The sequence below is a fragment of the Simochromis diagramma genome, unplaced genomic scaffold (genome assembly GCF_900408965.1).
Source record: "Simochromis diagramma unplaced genomic scaffold, fSimDia1.1 OVJJ01000303.1, whole genome shotgun sequence".
NCBI classification, from domain to species: Eukaryota; Metazoa; Chordata; class Actinopteri; order Cichliformes; family Cichlidae; genus Simochromis; species Simochromis diagramma.
This window is the reverse complement of record NW_024386791.1, coordinates 191842-212169: the sequence shown is the minus strand read 5'-3', so window position 1 is coordinate 212169 and position 20328 is coordinate 191842. Positions and strand designations below refer to the sequence as shown.

The window sequence follows — 20328 nt, the reverse complement described above, 5'->3', positions numbered from 1 at the left end:
GACCGATTTTAATATGAGATGGACGCTACATGGCTCTTCATTCTGGGGTTATCACCTTAATAATATAAAGTATATATATATTATATTTAAAATACAGAAACAAAAGAACAAAAACTATCTGTTCGCACCATCAGTCACACAAATCACAAAAAGGAAACTAGATTAGGGTCCACTGGGTTTATCAGAGGTTAAATATTAGCCCAATTTGCATTTCAAACCTCGATAAATTTACACCTACACCTCTGAGACTACATTTACATCAGAAAATATTCTATTCTAGATCTGAATTGGCTTGCAGGATGGCTGAACCACAGCATCATTGAAATGCATAAGCAAGATTAAAGAAAAAGACAAAACTGCTACATATACAATTCTGTACTAAAGTCTTAGAGCCATTCAACATGTTTTTATATTTTGCAGCCAAGAACCAGAACGACGTGCAATTTTTAAAGTTGTCTTGAGGAACAATTCTCCAGGCTTCCTTTAAGTCTTTCAATGGTTTTTATTTCCAGTCCAGTCTTTGTACCTGAACATTTTCAGACACATGCCTTCTTTGTTAAGCCACTTAACACTGAAATATAAACACTTAAGCATAAAAAAGGCACCTAACTCGCTGGATGAGCCAGTGTTGTGTCTCCACAAACAGACAACTTGGCAAAGAGCCAACTTTAAACTATTAAACTGTAGCTTTGTTATTAGCACCTTGCTGCAAAACCACAGAATTTGTTCACATTTCTTTAGTTAAATCTACAAAAAGGTCAAAGGTAACACAGTCTGACAAGCAGAAAATAGCATTTTTATTTCTTTTTGCATCAACAGGATGATTTCCAAAGCACACCACGAGACAAATTAAAAACGCAATCCAACCTTCCCTGTCCACCTTAACTGTTCATGTGCATGCAACCAAACCCTGCTTAAGGATTAGTGATCAATGGACTCTAAACAACAAGCTTCTGGTCTTATGTCTTGTCTTATGTTTATATTGTCTGAGTACACATGTTCTGTCTGTTCATAGAATTTACATACTACACACAGAGGTAAACAAGGTGAGAATCGTACCTGCTCTATGCAATATAATGCTGTAATAAATGTGTTCAAGATTTCTCTACTTTTATTAGGATCTAGAGAAATAAACTTTATTAGGAACAACTCTACACTTATCCAATCAGCTATAACAGGATTTTCACCACAACAGCCTTTAGTGTGAAACAAAAGTAACAAACCTCCAGTGAGCAGCTTCTTTTATTACTTTGTGCTGAAAAAAAGAGAAATTCAACAGAAAGCTAAGGCTGGAGTGGGCACAGACTCTGTCAAAAGAGGACAGTTCAAAAGGAAAAGCAACCTGGTCTTATAAATCTTGAATTCTGTTCCGAATTAATGCACCAAGTCACAAACCAAAACTCCTATTATAGTCATACAGTCGTATCATATCAGACTTTGAGGATGTGTATTAATATTAATGTCCAGGTGAAAAATTTCTATGAAAACCACGTCAATATCAAAGGCAGGTTTCCAGCATCTTTTGAATTCCACAACTCAGTTAAGGTAGTTTTGTGTCTATTATGCAAACACATTAAGCAAATGTCACCTGATATCTGGCTGATTGATCAGTCTAGTGTTATTGTACTGTACATTAGTTTTCGTGTTTTATTTAATCAGGGGTAATGGAAAGGCGTGCCGGAGCTTTTAAAAAGCCGTGTCCAGTGAGAGACGTCTGGAACCTGACCAACTTTGTGTGATGTTGGTAACATAGCAGTTATAAAGCATACTTCCCATTGCTATTGTGTGCCTGAAATCCTTAAGGTTAGCTTAATGATAACAATATTTGCGCTCTTGAATGAAAGCTACATTAATCTCACTCAAAAGTCCAGTTGTAGTCGTAGGTGGCTCGTTCCATCAGATCCATCTTGGCTCCCGGGACGCTGCATATAGGCCTGTTGCAGTTGTCTCTTATCCGCATATAAAGGTTTCTGGTGTAAAAGTTCTCGAAATCCAGGTAGAGCGGTACAAAATCCTACACATGGATGAAAAGGTAGATAATAAAGGAAAGTAAAAAGCAGCACAACATATAGGAATTTTCTCCTACATCACTGGTATTTCCTGTAACGATATCTAGATCTTCACAGTTTCAAGTTTCTTCAAAAGCTCACAAGGAAAGAATTTAATCTCATCCAGTTTAAGCATTACAACAACATTTAAAAGAAAACACATGATCAACGGAGCTGATATTCCTTGTTTCATGGAGGAAAACATCCGTCCGATATCGTCGGGCCCATTTAATGATTTCCCCACGAAAGGCTTCCTTTACTTGACATAACTAAATTCTGAGAACAATGGGCTTTACTTTCACACATTACATAAGATGTTGGAAACAAAGTGGGTGACACAGAAGACATTCTAAACATGTTCCACCTCTAACAAAAATGCAATCTTAAGCATGCACACTTTGGATTAAAGGCAACAAAGAATATTTCTATGTAAAGTTCCCCATAGCTGGACATAATTACAGCTGACAGGTTCATTTCAAACAACTGATGCTTGCTTTCTTTAAAAAACACCAAGCTTCAAGCAATGCTGATTAAAATGTTTGCAATATGACAACCTACATTGCAGATTCTAGTGATTGGGATGGATGCTTGCTTTGTAGTGTGCAAATATCACATTGGCTTACTTTGATTAATGAAACTACAAAAGGTTCCCCCCCCCCCCCTTTTGTTATCACTACTGTTCCCGCACAAACACTGCAACAATTTGGTCACCAGGCAACATGTAATTAGAGCTCAGTCTCCCAGATAAGAACTATTCAACACCTGAAATGCAAGATGAATCCCTGCCAGAAGCAATCATAACGCTACAGCTACTGCGTTTAGGTAAAGGGCAGCCAAGTTTCTCAACTGCTGCCTTTATCTGGAATTTCTTAGCATGAGCCATAACTTTGATTACCACCTTTTAGATCAATTGATTTTGTGTTCCTGCAAATTTACTGTTGCATTTGTTTTGCATCTTACCTTTTGCTCCTCTTTCTCTCTGGCGATGTGGCACCTTTCAATCTTCCAGTGACGAAGGAAGTCACGGAGGTAGCCAAAGATGGTCAGGATGCCGTAGCCCATGTATGTGAGCACTGCCACCATCATGGGGGTCTCTTCAAAGTACTCGATGAAGGGCCGGCTGTACAGCCTGCTGTTGTATGACGCTGCATAGACCTATGTAAATCAGAAAATGTACAGAAGCAAGTGGTTTACTTATTTTAATGAAAGAAATGAAATAATATCTGCCATGCAAACTAGGAATCACAAAATAACTTAAAACAATCCAAACAATACAATTTTCCAACACTAAATTAACTTCAAGACTCATGAAACATTATCATCTGCATTGCTGAACAGAGAAAAACGGTAAAGAAGTACAAAGAAATGCTTAAATTTTGGTTAAATTATTCCCTTTTTAAGTAAAATATATACAAGTTTGGCATAATGATGATTGTGTTGCAAGTGGCAGCAATGTGACTCATCAATATGTAGTACTAGCATGTTTCACATCACGCTGTGTTACTATTTGTGCGTAATTGGAACCAATGCAAAAAACAAACAAACAAAAAAACAGCTTAAATTTCTTCGATAAAGTAGTTTATTGTCAGTAAATGTAACAGGACGTTTCTTAAGTCCAAGCTTTAGAACAAGGCTCACACTGCAGCCCACAGTGCATCCACGGCTTCCATGGTTTACATTTGGTCATACAAGTTATGCAATGAAATGTGACAACTGATTCAAAACTTTGCTGAATAAAAATAACCAATTTAATCTGTTATAATAATCTTGTGGCAAAAAGCATCTTTCAATGCGTATGGGTGCTTAAGAAGCTGTGAAGAATTGTGTTTATACTTGAATCTGTCACATTCAAACAGCACATTTAAAAAATAACAACTTTAAATGTAAGTGGGAGCATGTGCTCAGAGGTGAGTCAAGCAGGAAAAAGAGCTTAAAACGCTTCAGTTTTCAAGAGGAGTTCATACAAGCAAAGCGCAGGTACCGTATACACTACACTTTGTAATTATAGTACAAAGAAAGGTCGCTTCACTTTTAACACTCCATAATATCGAATGCAGCCATTTCTGTCACTCACATAGCAGGTTGCTCTCATTGCATGTATATAATGTGTTCCACATTGAGATAACATCTCTTTTTGTTCACTGTGATGTGATCTGAGCTTGAAGCCTCCGCTCTGTGTTTCAAAGTCATAAAATCAAACAAAGTCTGAGCAGCTCTGACAGCAATGAGTCCCTATTTCAGTTTGATTGGTTATTTCTGCAATAAGCCCTGCTTCTCTTAGCTACCATGGTGGAACAGCTTCCTCACTGATAAGATATCAGTCTGCATTAATATGGAGAATTACCACTGAATTATTTCAGAGTTAGGTTTGCCTGTCATATTGGCTCATCTTTCCCCGACATGTCACTGTAATTTTATCTTTGAAAGTCTTTTTAACTCAGCTCTGCACAGTGTTGTTCATTGTGAATGGTGTTTTTTTATCATCAGTTTGTATGGATGCTGGTAAACAGACTTACATTTTTGACAGTTAGTATACGAGACCAGCGTTGCTAGCTTGCAGGGTGTCTACCTGATGATACTCTGAAAGCCAAAGTGCCAGTAAAAAACAAAGTGAAAAGAAATGAGGAAATCAAACTGCAACAATATGTTTGACAAATCTGCTGATCTAGCTGAAATTAACCTGGGAGTGCTCTGATAACTGAAACATATTTTGAGTAGAGATGCACCGATTTATCCACCTTCTTGACTAAAATTAGCTCGCTAGTATCTTAACAATGGCAGTGGCTGATATTTTGTGCTGTGTAACATCAGAGAGCTGAAAATTAAAAAAACAAAACAAAAAAAATACACAAACTTGATTTGCTGCTCTTCAAATATAGTCGTCTTTGTCATATCTGGTGCTAAACGACATTTTATTCAATTTCTTCACCATTTTCCAATTTATATGAAACCTTTGAGTGAAAAATATCCTTTGATTACTTAAAAATAAAAAAAAGTCAGTAGCTGAAGCCATACTACGCAGGATTATGTTACAGTGATACCCAACCGCTGCCACCTGTATTTATGCAAACCTAGCCTAAAAAGAGATTGACAACATTTCCTAACTAAGACTTTAAAAGGAATAAACTTCCATGTCATTGTGCATACAATGTACTTCGCCTCTTCCTTTGTCTTATTTACGAAAAACTTTTGTTTTTATTGGCTGACATTTATATGGTTCACTTACAGGTACTTATTTAAAGCCAGACTGTATGAAAAAGGAAGATAAGACCAAACTATTACGTTCTGGTTCAGCTCTGTACTCAGGGAAGTAAACAGGGAGAGCGATGATTTGACTGCCAAATAAGGGAGGAGAAGGTTGTGTTGATAAACTTGAGCAGATAGAATTTGCTTTCTAATGTTTTTTCTTCTACATATTGATAAGTAATCAGATAGACAACAAAACCTAACAGGCACTGTGCAGTTCAATTCCCTATCGCGCTCATGGCTATTAGGGCATTGCATGTGACCGGTCATGCCTTTCCCCTCAAATTCCTTACAGAATAGCAACGCTGACATCTGCATGAACCCTAATCAGCTGAGGTTTAGTCAGCAGGCACTCAGTTTCTTAGCCTGAAAAGCAAGTGTGGCAGAAACCCTCTGTGCAATTTGCACCAAATTCTTTAGTGACTAGAATAATCAGATAATAAACAGCAACGAGCTTCACGTTATTTTACTTAAGAACCACACGCTGGAGAAAACTGGGATTACTTTCCTCTCAAGAAATATTAATCTGACTCAAACAACAGGGGAAAAAAATCCTCTGTATCGTCAATGCCAATGTGTGTAGCAGCACCTAATCAGTCAGAGGAGGCCTATTAATTGGGCCAGCTACAGAAGATGCACCCAAGGGTGGAAATTTCATTAGCCTATTTGGGAAGAGCTGTTTTGCAGCATGCACTCAAGTCTCAGCGGACAGTTTGAAGTGAACAGGTGCACTGGTTCAGTGTCTCCCTAATCACTAACTCATCACAGTTTCAGTGTGGATTGCAAATGGAAGCCAACCGCTTCATGAAAGTGAAATGTTTCCAGACTTTTACTGCCAAACATTTGCAAGTGAAAGAAAAGTGCAGCCAAGATGAACAGAGCCAAAGAACGAGATTTAAAACTAAAACAGAAAGAAAAAGCTGACATATTGCACGAAATAAACACAACAATCTCCCTAAAGAACAATCAACTGAGTGGATGAGTTTTAGATTTGTTTCACATTGTCTGGAGTTATTCCATTCCCAGTTTGAGCCTCTGATCAAAGTCACAAACCTGGACTCCTCTTAAAATGGGTTGGAGAGCATCAATGAGCCATTGACAAAGTTTAGACTTTGATTTAAAAATTAAAAAGTCTGCTTGGCGCAAATATTATAATGGGGAATTAAAACGCTGCTGTAAGTCATTGAGAAAAAATAGCATTCACAGTCCAACGAGGTATCTAACCTGACAAATAAGCTGAAACTTTTTAAAGTGGACTTTAAAAAAAAAAAAATGGAGCTCGGCGTTTACTTTGTACATGAGCCGGGAAACATCAGAACTCGATGACAGCATGCTGTGAGACTGCTGTCAGCAGCAGGACTCGGTCAGCTGTCATACCCGAACACCACAGGACTTTATCATAATAACGGGAATTTAACAGCATCCTTCGGTGTCACGAGTCCACAGAGTGGATGCTTTCCCCGGCTTCACCAACCCATCCGACCCGTCCCATCCCGGGCCTCACCTCCTCCTCGGCGGTGTGGCAGCGGTTCTTGGGCGGCCGCTCATGGCAGGGGCGGGGGTAGAGGCTCTTTGCCAAACCGTTTCTCTCCGGCTTCAGCCCGTTCTTCACCCGCCGACACACTTCGTCGTCGGCTGCTTTGGTCTCGGGGCTTTCGGTCATTTCTGGGCAGGAATGGTGGAGCTGCCACAGTAACTTGCATGTAGGAACACGGAGCCTGCCCGCGGTGCAAAGCGGTGACAGTATCCGAGCAGTGAACGTTTACAAACACACGCACTACAAACTCCCTGACACGCTCACACCCACGAACAGCAATCACACCCACGAACAGCAATCACACCCACGAACAGCAATCACACTCACAGCTCACTCCCTGTGTAACCTGAAAATCTAGATACTCAATACCGGAAAACAACGCCCCGTAAACCAACGTAAACCGAAGCCTGTCCTGGTGGGGGCGGGGCCATAATGTCTACAGAGAGGCGTGGCTTAAATTATGTACATTTGATTACAACTCATTACAGATGTTTTTGATGTCATTTAAAATAAATAAATAAAATATTACAAATTAGTCATAAGTACATGAGGTTCAGGAGGATTTACAGAAATTATATACAATTAAAGACTAAACTTAAAGTGTTAATATTTCACAATATATTTGAAATGATTAGACTCCCCGCAAAAAAACATGAGGGGGTCAAATAGCCATAGTTTGATCCCGTTTCGTCAGTACTTCCAAACAGGGAAAGAAAAACTGAAAACTTCAAAGCAGCTTTAAAACACTAACAGAAGTTAAGAAAGTCAAGGGTGACTTTAACCCCCTAACCCTACCCCTAAAACTTATTATTCTCAATATTCTAATATAAAGTCCACACATGTGAAGGCACCTTATTCTCTGGAAATAGTACTGCACTTTGAATATAAACATTATGTAGATAATAGGTATTGATTTGCAAATAACTGTAAATAAATAACTTGAGGTTATGATATAATGATATACTACTATTCTATAGAGTTATCTTATCTTATGTGTTATCTTTAAAGATATAGATATATACTTTCCAGGTCAACTTGACAGAAAAGCAAGGTGAAATGTAAATGTTAACTCAAAGGTCAAATGTGAGATGATATTTAAAGGCAGTAGAATTTTGAGCATAGTCTTGAAGATAAAAAGACATTTTATGAAAGCTTCACTAGAATCCCCACAAATTATTCCCTGTATACCTATATGCAAGAAACATAGTTTTAAATAGTTGTGTATATGTATATATATGTTTAATATCAATTTGACATTGAAATCAATCTATTGACCTTGAAGGAGAGGTCAGAGGTCAAATGTGACCTAATATTTTAAACCTTTATACGGTGCACTTGTAAAAATCACAGTTTATAGTTATAAAACTTTTTTTGGGATCAATTTTCTTCCAATAAATCATAGATTTGACCTTAAAGACCCTGGTAAGCCAGATTTCAGTGGTTTGTTAACATGACCCTACTTTACACTCCTACCAAGTTTTATCAGAATTCATTCAAAACCTCTCCCGCTGTTGTATTTACAGACAGAATGACATGCCTGCACCCATGCACTTATGCAAATGCTACCAGAAAAATACATCCCCTCCTTAGTGGAGGTACTTATTATGCCGTCGCAAGCGCAAGATGGTTTGATATCAAATGGCACCACATTCTTTAAACAAGAAAAAACTCTGTGTTTGATGGAAAAAAGAACAAAACACTAGACTTTAACTTGAATCTTGGCCGTGTTTATCCTTCCTTCACATGTCACATCTGTCTGTAGTCCATCACACACAGTGACAAACAGAAAAATCTGAAAACACTTCCCAGTCGTCTGAGTTCAGGTTGAACAGCATATCTTCAGGCACGTATTCTGTTTGTTGGCACAGGAGCAAATATTCCCATTAAGTAAGCTGCTTATTATTCCACTAGAGCCCCAGATTTAATAAACACAATTACAAATTGCAGAGAAATCTTTAATGAGCTTGACAAAAGATATGGAACAATCTTCTTATGTGTCGTATCAGATTTTTAACTAATTATGGAACTGTAGCTTGTCATATGTGTGCAAATAGAAACATGAACATGCTCACAAGTCTTAAAAAAAATCATCCACTTAATATGAGATAAAAGGTGGTGCAAGTTCTCTCAGATTTCTTTGTGGATTCATGTCTTTGCACTGCCCTGTTAAAGGCTTTCAGAACACAAGATCACGAGTTAAACATCAAACCACCTTTCTGACTCACTGTCCTTGTGACTGCATCATTTCTGCTGAAAATACAGTCTAGCTACCCCCTCTTGTGGCACAAGGTTGGAATGGCAACAAGTGAAAATTGCTGTGTAAAAATAAAGACTGAAGACCTGAGACTGATGGCCTCAGGAACACATAGTAAAGGGTCAGGAAAACAAATGTCAGTGAAAATGTTGATAGAGTTTGGGTGCTGCTAATTGAAGACCCAGACAATATAATGATATTAATAATAATAATAATAATACTTTGATATCTTTCATTTACTTTGAAATCTGCCCTGTCTCTAATTATAAGTGTTCGGACTGTGCATTGCACCTGAGTGATGGTTACAAGGAAACAACACATGGCTTTAATTAAATGCTCATTATTGCCACTAATGACCTAATGTTCTCTGTCCGTCATTTGTCTCTCCCCAATGATTTCATTTGGACAAACATGGCGCCAAGGCCCTGACACTGGTATACCATTTAGACTATCACTCTGCATTGCACTATTGATGTCAGTAACTGCATGTACCTGCAAAAAATAATCAAAATAAGTTCCAAATATGTGATTACAATGATTCCTCTATGGTAGTGGAGCATTTGTGATTCCTCTGGTTCGGCTGCCACACACCAGCAACTGCAGTGAGCATGTGATGGTTATGTATTACAACAGAAACTGTGATTTCCTCACTATTTTCTTCTCCGAAATGAGCTCCCGTGCCAGTGGGAAATAAGCAGCATGCATTACACTGAACGTTTGACCTAATCTGTGTCATTTCAACTTGATGGCCATTTTGCTATTCTCCCTGTCTGATAGGTTACGATGACGCATCCTATCACATTCTTTTACTGCTTCCTCGTCATGAGTGAAGGGCTTGCATCAAGCAACACACCCCGCAGGAGCGTTCCCTTCCAAGGTAAGACATCTTATTTACATGATAGTTTGAAAGAGAGCCTAACAGCAGTACACAGTGACTAATGAAGAGCAAATTATTTTATATACTATGCAGTGTGAGATATATATATATATATATATATATATATATATTAGGGGTGCAACGATACACAAAATTCACGGTTCGGTTCGGTTCGATACTTTGGTGTCACGGTTCGATATTTTTTCGATACAAAAAAAAATGTTCATGCCTTTTTAATTTGTCATTTATTAAAATTATAAATATATATTTTAACTCAAAAGTACAGTTTTTAAATTTAATGTTGCTGAAACAAAAGTAATTTAAAAAAATAAATATATCTCAGGGCTCTCAAAATTTCAAAATCCCTGGTAGCCCTTCGGGCAGGGACTCTTCAGTTTTTGGTAGCCCAAAATAAATGTAAGTAGCCCGAATAAAAAAGAGAGCAATTTTTTGATTGATGTTTTGTTTCCTGTTTTGTTTCCTTTACAATATTATACATTAAAGTATAATATTGTAAAGGAAACAAAACATTAATCAAAAAATTGTTGAAAAACAAATTACAACATTGTATAAAAATTACAATCATCAACTCAAATACTTGGTTCTAATTGAACAGAAATTTCTATGAACTTGTAAGAACTGTGTAGGACATGAATCAGTCTGTGTCAGATCCTGAATTTGAAATTTCCGCTGAAGTCACGGGTAAGAGACAAGTGGAACCAAGATCTAGGCCATTTGCTTTTTGAAGTTTGCAAAGACTGCTAAATTTTGCCAGTGGTAGTTCACTCTTTGCAACATAGTACGCTGTTCTAAACAAATTTTTCAGGTTTATTTTTAGTATGTTATTTGCAATTGGTGTTTGTTCTGGGAAAGATATTGCAGACTGAGCAATAATGCATTTCTTGCATTTCTCATGGCTTCTAATGGGGGCCTTTCTTAAAATGACTAGTCCCAACCTCTCATATGTTTAAGCTTGCTGCGGGAGATTTCACTTGTCATGTTTGCATAGTAAGCTAACGATTGATAAGACGATGTCAGAGGAATTGGTGCGCAAATTATCATCACTCACCAATCAGTGCTGTCGCTCTCTAGCGATTTTGCAAGCCCTGTATCTGATTGAGGAATCACTCATCTTTGGAAAAGAGAGTTTATTACAGAGAAATAGCTCTTTCCAAAATAAAAGCTATACTATACGCTTCTTCTGGGCTATATTCTCAGCAGCATATTGTAGCGGATCAGGGCTGTTCGGGGTTCTGTTTGTACAGTTATGTTTTGTTTATGTTGCCATAGTGACGGGTGACGCCCTCTCGCTGCGACGGTGTGTCCTTCCGGGGTCAGAGGGCGCCTTGTGTGTTGTTGTTGTTGTTGCTGTGCGGTTGCCGCGCTGAGCAGTTAGCTAGCGGCAGTGTTCTTCTGCAGATGTCAATAAACGGCTGTGCTCCCTGGCTAGCTCACGGGAAGCAAGACCAAACGACACCTCCGTCTCCTCGTTGTCTGAGCTCGCCACATTGGTGTCAGAAGTGGGATGATGGTGGCACCCCATGTTCTGACCCGAGTGACTTTTCCCCCGCCGGTCGTGACCGGCCGGTGTGCCAAAAGAAGGCACCTGGACATTTGCAAAGTGAAAGCAAAAAACAAGCGCAAATTCAAAAGCGATTTCAATATGTCACATATTGACAGTGGCTCACCGATGCCAATGACATAATTACCCAGCTACATTTCCGAAAGAATGCAAAAGCATTGACATATATTTTTCCTTCCTATGATAGCCCGACGGGCAGGGCAGAGATAGATTTTGGTAGTACGACTGGAAAAATCGCTAGCCCCGGGAGGTCGGGCTAGCGATTTTGCAAGCCCTGTGTTACAGGCATGGCCCTTTAAGGATGAAGCCTGATGGGAAATGTATTCGGGGTGTGTGTAGCGGGACTGCCTGGTGTGTGTGTGTGAAGAGAGAGAGCGGAGAAGGGGGAAAAAGTAACGGTTAGCTACAGAAGAGACGAAAAGAAAATAAATAAAAGGAATATAATAACTCCATCGACAGCCAGAGTTGTGTCGGCGATGCTAGCTGTGAGTAAACTGTTTCAGCCCACTGTACGCGGTGTTCGTGCCTTAGAGAAGAAAGAAAGTTCGGTGAAGCAGTTTCCTACGCCTCCTTCGATCTTTTTGCTAGCGGAGTTGACCTGTATAGTAAGCTGTTGCCGGCTACGAGTCAGTTACGGAACCTTCAAGTAACTGCCAGAGGTTTCCTTACTACGGTTCGGGGCCGCGGATCTGACGCGGTAACACCTGTATCTGATTGAGGAATCACTCATCTTTGGAAAAGAGCGTTTATTACAGAGAAATGGCTCTTTCCAAAATAAAAGCTATACTATACGCTTCTTCTGGGCTATATTCTCAGTAGCATATTGTAGCGGGTCAGGGCTGTTCGGGGTTCTGTTTGTACAGTTATGTTTTGTTTATGTTGCCATAGTGACGGGTGACGCCTTCTCGCTGAGACGGTGTGTCCTTCCGGGGTCAGAGGGCGCTCTGTGTGTTGTTGTTGCTGTGCGGTTGCCGCGCCGAGCAGTTAGCTAGCAGCAGTGTTCTTCTGCAGATGTCAATAAACGGCTGTGCTCCCTGGCTAGCTCACGGGAAGCAAGACCAAACGACACCTCCGTGTAGCTCGTTGTTTGAGTTCCATGAGGGTGACGCAGCTGTGAATGTTCGTCCTTAGGGGTCGAGGCGCTCTTTGTACAGTTGTTGTTATTTTGCGGTGGCGGTCCGACGTGTGCCATAGCTAGCAGCAGTGTTCTTCTGCAGATGTCAATAAACGGCCTGTGCTCCCATGGCATAGCTCACGCGCGAAGCAAGACCCAACCGACACCTCCGTCTCCTCGTTGTCTGAGTTCGCCACAATATTAAACATATCAGGTCCCCATAAGGAGAATCATGTGCTAACGGCTGTCTAAATGACTCGGGTAAAGTTTGTAGCATGCATGCTTGTTGTTTTTGTCTGCTTCCACTTGTCTTTGCACTAGGATGATGTCGGTGTAAATGTGCAGTCATATTCGTTGTGTTCCCACTAGTGCTGTCAGCGTTAATCTCGTTGAAATGACGTTAACGCCACAACACGGCAAATCTCCGTTAACAAGCTACCCCTGCATGGGGCTAGATGGCCAACACCTTAATGAGCTAACTGTGCTAACACAGTTCCCACCCATGTAATTGAGCATTGCGTGGCACATCCAACATACTGTTTTACTTTAGTCCATGACGCGCTTACCTTCAGGGTCATACATCACATGAAAACCAAAATAATTCCAAACGCAAGATCTGAATATATATATATATATATATATATATATATTTATTGTCACCCCCCAAAAGCATTTGGACTCTGAAGCTACAGCTAACCTGAATATAAAATATTTTAAATAATTTATTATTATTATTATTATTATTATTTATTTTTTAGCTATCCTGATCCTAAACCTTTGGTACTTCAACACTAAAGGAGCTCTGCTGGAGAGATGGAAGATATTAACAGAAGATATTGGTGTTTTAAAGTTGGTGGCAGAGATCACTGCCTAACATTTCAGTCCAGGTCTAGATTTGGTGATTGGATAAGTAGGTATGAAAAATGTGTTATTCCCATTCCTGATTTCCTTTTATTGTATGTTTGTCACACAGATTTAAATAAATTTAAAAATTAATTTAAAAATGTAAATATTAGACAAATATAACATAACATAGCATATATTAGACAAATATAACATAACATAGCATATATTAGACAAATATATTCTACTCCAGATGTTATTGGAGACACACCTTTTAAAAGTTCAACTTTTGTCTGGTCAGTCCACAGAGTATTTTTCCAAGTCTTGGGGATCATCAAGATGTTTTCTTGCAAAACTGAGATGAGCCTTTACTCGTATGTTCCTTTTGCTTAGCAGTGGTTTTTGTCTTGACTGACTTTAACTGAGGCAAGTGGGACCTGCAGTTCCTTGGATGTTGTTATAAACACCTTCATTAAAACAACTTGCTTGTGTTATCTTTGTCTAATATTTACATTTGTTTGATGATCTAAAACATTTAAGTGTGACAAACATACAAAAAAAAAACAGGAAATCAGGAAGGGGGCGGACACTTTTTCCACAGCACTTTATAATCTGAAGCGCTGTGTCTATAGACTGGCTGTCATCTTGCTCTACACCAGTTCTATCACGATTGTAATATTTCATCACATGATGAAAGGTTATCACAGAATAATCCTGTATTGTTATGCAGTGACCTTTTATTTTTGGTAACAGTGCACCCACATCATGCCAGAGCATATCAGAGCCACTGGATCCCCTCACTTTAGGTGTCAAGGGTTCTTGTTTCTCCTTCAAATCCATTGCATACACCATCATGCTTTAACAGTCATGCTAATTGGTTTCTGGAGCAATGTCACTATTATTATTATTATAATAATAACCATTATTATGCAGCTAAATTTCAGCTTTTTGACCTAACCTAGGCAAATATTTGTAGGGTCACCTTCGACAAAGCATTGATATACATATATATTACAATATATATGATTAAGAATATTCTAAATCAAAGCACACAGTTATAATAAAACAGGCATTTATGCATTTTTTGTTGAAAACTTGATAGACTACACAGCATAACACATCAAAGTGGACATTATTAAAATGCATGGGTTTGAATGATAACCTCAAGCTCCTTGTCCACCTGTCTGCCCTAGACATAAACTTGAAACAGTTCAAAGAGTCTGGCTTTGACAGTTTGAGCTCTTTGATGGTAAGAGAAGACATTGGTCAGCTTGTCCTTGGTGCCAGAGGGAAAGTGCTCACCCTTAGCTTGGATGACATCACCAAACAGACCAGCGAGGTATGATCTTTGTTTGTCTGAGTAGACCGCTGTGTTCTATTTCAGAATGGCGACCCCTTTTTAATGTGAAAGAATTAATCTGCATGTTTCAAAATACTCAAACAGAGAACCATAAGAAGCTTGTCAAACATAAAAGAGTCTTGGTCATTACCAGTAGTTTTTTCTTCCAGAATAAATGGGCTGTGAGCTCTGCAGATAAAGACCTCTGTCAGATGAAGGGCAAGAGTGCTGAGGTATAGTAAAAAGTTAGCAAATATTATCAGCTCTACGTGGAGGTTTTCACTCCCAAACACAACTTACAGTTTGGGACTTTATTCCTTTATTTTTGTATGGTCTTCCAACAGGAATGTGATAACTTTATCAGGACCCTGCACACAATGGAGGACAGTAAAATGCTTGTGTGTGGGACAAACGCTTTCAACCCTGTGTGTGACTATATGGTAAGTATCTTTGTAAAAGCAAACTTAGAATACACAGGACCAAACATAAAGACAAGGTATGCCACTAAATCAGGAAAATAAAATATCCGAAATGGAAAAAGAGATGATGAATATATTTCCAAAGACAAGCATCGGCTTGCGTTTCAATTTGCAGCTGGAGCAACAGAGCAAAAATATATCAAATTAACAATTTAGTAGAAATAACGCATAATATTCAAACAGACACCATTTTATATAGTGTGGGATTTATTTTATTACTGTACATCTTCAACAGTAAAATATTAAACTTCAGGGACTGAAGGGACTATGGTTGCTAAATAGCTTTGTAGATAATCTTAGCCTAACTGTTTGTACCATCATTGTAAACAGTCATATTGTTTGCAGCATTATATTTATTGATTTATTTATTAAGGAAATATAAAATTAAGTGCTAGTTGGTGATCTTTGGATGAAATCGGAGGCTATTAAAAAAAGGTTTGGCAGAACAAGGTTATTTAACCTTATTACAGTTCATAATTAGGTATTTTAGTAATAGAGAGTCAGAGATATTGTTTCGATTTTTTTTATTTACCCTTTGGCATGAAAATGAATAAGGCATGCTAGTTCACTTGGCATGAAATGAATTACTTTTGTTACTTACAATCACACACAGAGAAAGTACAGGACACATGAGGAAACCAGCAGGACAAATACTATACACACGGGAGACTAGAACAAATGTGTGCACCTGAATAACAACACAAAAACTCAGCTAGAAAAACTAAAAATGAAAACAAGAAACAAAAGTCAAAAATATGACAAGAAAATGCAATACTACACCAAACCCTGCCATTACTGTAACAGCTTATAGTACTTTGGAAAGTTTAGCATGTAGTGAAAACACTGTCCACACTGATTAATAACGTGAGACCCTTAAACATGATTTAATCTTTTAACAGACTTTAACAAACGGAACTCTCTCCTTGGAAAGAAAAACACAAACAGGTCGGGGGAAAATCCCTTTTGACCCCTACCAACGCTTTGCGACCTTTATGGATGGTGAGTAGCTGTATGTATTCTTCTTCCTTTGATGAATATCAGTCTGGCATAAGATGAGATTCCAGAAAGCTAAAGCTTTTTCCTCTCCACTCAAAAGGTGATACTTTGTACTCTGCTGCTTCGACAAACTTTCTGGGTACAGAATCGGTGTTCCAGAGATTCGGACTAAACCCTGTCAAGACTGAATTAAAACGCTCCTGGTTAAATGGTAATTTCATCTTTCTGGACATGTAACCCAATTATGTACCTCATTATAAGGTGTCAGATACCTGAGACAGACCTTAATAGCTTCACCTTGTAAAACTCTTAACCATTTGATCTCATATTGTAAATGGTTTGACCCAGATCCCACCATGATTTCCATAAGCCTCATTGAAGCAAGCAAAAATAGCAGCAAGGGTGAAGATGGCAACGTGTTTCTGTTCTTCTATGAAAATGCTGTGGAGGAACTTCACGGCAGCATCCCAGTGTCCAGGATTGCTCGTGTGTGTAAGGTAGCTACTGTAAACTCATCTGATAAAGAAAATATCAAGGCCATGTTCGTGTGCAGTAAATGTCTTTGTAACATGGCACAAATGTTACAGTTGTTTATGTGTTTGGTTTTAGAGCGACTTGGGGGGCAAAAGGACACTACAACAAAAGTGGACTTCTTTCCTGAAAGCCAGACTGAGCTGTCCATTTGGAGATGTTGGCTCACCATCTTTGGTCCAGGATGTTTTTCTCCTCTCAGACGAGAATGACTGGAGGAACAGCGTCTTCTACGCCACATTCATCTCCAACTCGTAAGCTGTGTTAATTTGTATTATAGCATCATTATTTTGCATGTACAGTACTGATAAAACCAAAGCAACAGTACTGTAATGACTTCATGAGCCTTTGTTCAATGTTCCAGTGTAGTTTGATTAAATGATTTTTGCGACTGGGTGATGGATGTCCAGATAAATATATAAATGGTGCCATTTTTAGGTCAAAGTGAATTAATTTAATCAAAATCTTGCACGACAGCTCAGGTCATCTCATCATAGCTTGCAGCAATTGTTCACTGCTAGAAATATGGTGGTGCACCATGTTTCTCTTAGAACTTTCTTTAGTTTGTCACAAAGCCACCTAGTAAATAATCTCAGGATTAAATCACAAGGCAGAGTAAAAGTGAACAAACACAAGAGACAATAAACAACAACAGATACCACAAGCTGGCTGATAATTATCTCATAGGTCTAGTATCTCTAAACTAGCTAGCAGAAAAGGAAACAAGTCCAGTGGGTGAAGGTGTATCTCCATTCACAGCGGATCATAGAAAACCCTACTTACTGATGAATCAGGGTTAGAGATTTAAGTAAAGGGTGCATGTAAAGAGATGAAGAAGAGAGAGAATGACACCACAGTGGAACTACTGAAGAGGGATAATTGGCCCAACCACACCTAACAGCTTCAAAGAACATTTCTGTAGCACTAAATTAAGGTGGCCAAGCATTCCTGACATTACAAGAGTCTGTTTTTATGAACATTTTCCAATTCTGCAGGGAAAATGTGGTTAATATGGGCTAAAACAGCTCAAGTGCATGCTGTCATTACATGACAAAATGAGACATACCAAAATAAATTGAATTCAGCTTTTTCAAGTGAAATATTAGAATTATTTTCTGAGATAAAACATTTTGTGTTAAGTTGCAAACAAATACCAAGTACAGGTATAAGCAGTGCATCAGCAGTCATATATATATGCTGTAGGGATTTTTTTGTATCTGTTGCAGGGAGCCCTCCTGTGATTGCAGTCACTCTGCTGTCTGTGCATACAAGCTGTCAGACATCAACCAGGTGTTTAGTGGGAGGTTTCTGACTGAGTTGGATACTGGGAACTGGGACATATACACAGGAGAGGAGCCATCCCCCTACCCTGGTTCAGTGAGTATTAAGCCAAACTTTATATATTAACTGACTTTTCCTTTTAAATAAAGAACAACATAATCTGACTTGCTTTCTGTCATATACTCAGTGCATTGATGACGAAATGCGTGCCAGCGGCCTGACGAGCTCTTTGAGCCTCTCAGACACAACGCTGTTGTTTGTAAAGAACCACCCTCTGATGGAGGGCGTGGTTACACCAATGACTGGCAAGCCTCTGCTTTTCAAGCCAATGACGCATTTTTCGAACATTGTAGTGGACCAAGTCACGTCACTGGATGGACAACAGCACCTGATTATGTTCATCGGCACAGGTGCACATTCATCCATGCCAGTAACAAAATCACACTGACAGATGAAGCTCCATGATGGATTCATTTCTCTTTCCCACAGATACTGGTTGGCTGCAAAAGGCGGTGAAGTTTGAAGGTGAGGGCGGGCGTATCATTGAGGAGCTGCAGCTGTTTAAAGAGCCTCAGCCTGTGGATTTCCTGCAGCTTTCCTCCAAGACTGTAAGGTTCACTCATTTTGTCCAAATGCAAAACTAAGCTGGGAAATCTTTAACTTGAGTTTAATAGCTGTCTTACTCAGCTCTGAGCAGTAGTAATTTAAATATGCTTGTAGAGAGATGGCTGTAAACTCGTTTTGTTTGTTTGTTTTTTCCCTGTAGGGCCATCTGTACAGTGGCACCAATAATGCAGTTGTTCAGATTAATGTTAGAGACTGTAGCCGCTACACATCATGTGATGACTGCCTTCTTGCCAGAGATCCATACTGTGGCTGGGACCAGATCAGAAGCCAGTGTGCATCGGTTTTTGGTGCATCAAACTCATCAATGTAAGCCAAATTACTGACCATGCTAAAGAGGGAGAGTGCTAAGCTCTGGACTAAATGAACATTTTCCCTCCTTCTAGGATTCAGAGTCTCAGTAATGGAGACATCACGATGTGCCCACCCTCTGAGTGTAAGTGCAGCATTCATGGAATTCTCTTGCAGTGCAAGCAAGTGCAGGCTGACAAAAACAGATCACTAATTTTTACCATTTACAACAACATGGAGATATAAAAAGCTTTTGTTTTGTTTGATCTGTCCCTCAGCAAAAAAGAAACCTGTCACTGTCTACTTCAACGTCAACATATCTCAGCTCCTCCCATGTTCCCCTGACACCAACCTACCAATCATCTGGTACTTTTCTCACAACGTCCTTCATTTTGGTCCACAATTCACTGTATTGAGTCTGGGTCTGATCATCAGACCTTCCTATTCTGATGCTGGACTGTACAGATGTGAGACAGTAGAAGCAGTGAAGGGCAGAGTCCACAGAAAAACCATTGCTCAGTACCTTGTTAAGGTTCACGACACTGATGCCATTATGACGAACCTGAGGGCTGCTGTTTGCATAATGGCTGCTGTTGTTTCCTTGGTCTCATTTTCCAAAGTTGTGTTTATGGTGATTGGATACCTAAAGTCAAAAAAAGGAAACACTCGACGTGGCAACGAGAACTGCAACAACCAAATGAGGCCTTTTAATTATAAGGAACCAAGCACGTTAAAGATGCATGGAGGAAGGTCTGCTTCAAAGTGGGAAGGATGCTAGCACAAAAGGACACCGGCAATAGCATCAGTGTTTGTGAGATCTCAGACCGGTCTCTTCTTCTACTCCTCTACCTTTGTTACATTTAATGCAAAAAAAGGAAATAAAAAACAGACCATATGAAAACAGTCATGGAATTCCAAACTCAGCATCATTACACCCACTGAAATTGTTACCTCTTCCAAAATACAGTGATTCAATAAAATGATTGGACATTATATTTTGTTGTCATATTTGTGAGCCAAACAGGGCCAGTGTCGACCTATGGACTTTGAAGTTTGTGTATTTTATCTATTAGGCAGAATGTTATGTAATTTATCTTGACTTCACTTTTAATTTTTTAAATTTCACAGCTTTTGCTACATTTATACTAAACCAAAGTAATTAAATAATAGAAAAACAATTAAATTACAGAAAAACTCTTGTTTTTGCTTTTTTCCAGTAAGAAAAACAAGTCTGCATAATGACCTACGTGAAAATTTTCCTACAATTTTGCTTATCACAGTTTAAG

At 39.0% G+C, this 20328-nt stretch overlaps 2 protein-coding genes across 3 annotated transcripts in view; one reads left to right on the top strand and one right to left on the bottom strand.

Annotated features, from left to right (window-relative positions):
* The window catches only part of LOC120728587 (serine palmitoyltransferase 2-like), a 20481-nt gene extending 13231 nt beyond the window's left edge, over window positions 1–7250 (bottom strand). The window contains exons 1-3 of the mRNA XM_040023604.1: window positions 6799–7250; window positions 3009–3203; window positions 1860–2014 (exon numbers count right to left, since the gene is read on the bottom strand). Of these exons, the coding sequence (XP_039879538.1) occupies window positions 1860–2014; window positions 3009–3203; window positions 6799–6957 (509 nt within the window). The 5' untranslated portion in view covers window positions 6958–7250. The remainder of the gene's footprint in view (window positions 1–1859; window positions 2015–3008; window positions 3204–6798) is intronic.
* Window positions 3913–20328, top strand: LOC120728585 (semaphorin-4E-like). Of its 2 annotated transcripts, XM_040023602.1 has the most exons (15): window positions 3913–4025; window positions 9863–9962; window positions 14695–14840; window positions 15011–15073; window positions 15185–15280; window positions 16219–16318; window positions 16416–16526; window positions 16664–16812; window positions 16925–17100; window positions 18073–18223; window positions 18315–18537; window positions 18617–18735; window positions 18894–19060; window positions 19138–19187; window positions 19321–20211. In XM_040023602.1, the coding sequence occupies exons 2-15, from the start codon at window positions 9869–9871 to the stop codon at window positions 19818–19820; spliced, it is 2145 nt and encodes a 714-aa protein (XP_039879536.1). In that variant the 5' UTR covers window positions 3913–4025; window positions 9863–9868; the 3' UTR covers window positions 19821–20211. The 2 variants fall into 2 exon arrangements, with proteins under 2 accessions (XP_039879536.1, XP_039879537.1); XM_040023603.1 differs by lacking the exons at window positions 3913–4025; window positions 9863–9962 and having other exon boundaries at window positions 14706–14840; window positions 14998–15073; window positions 19321–20328.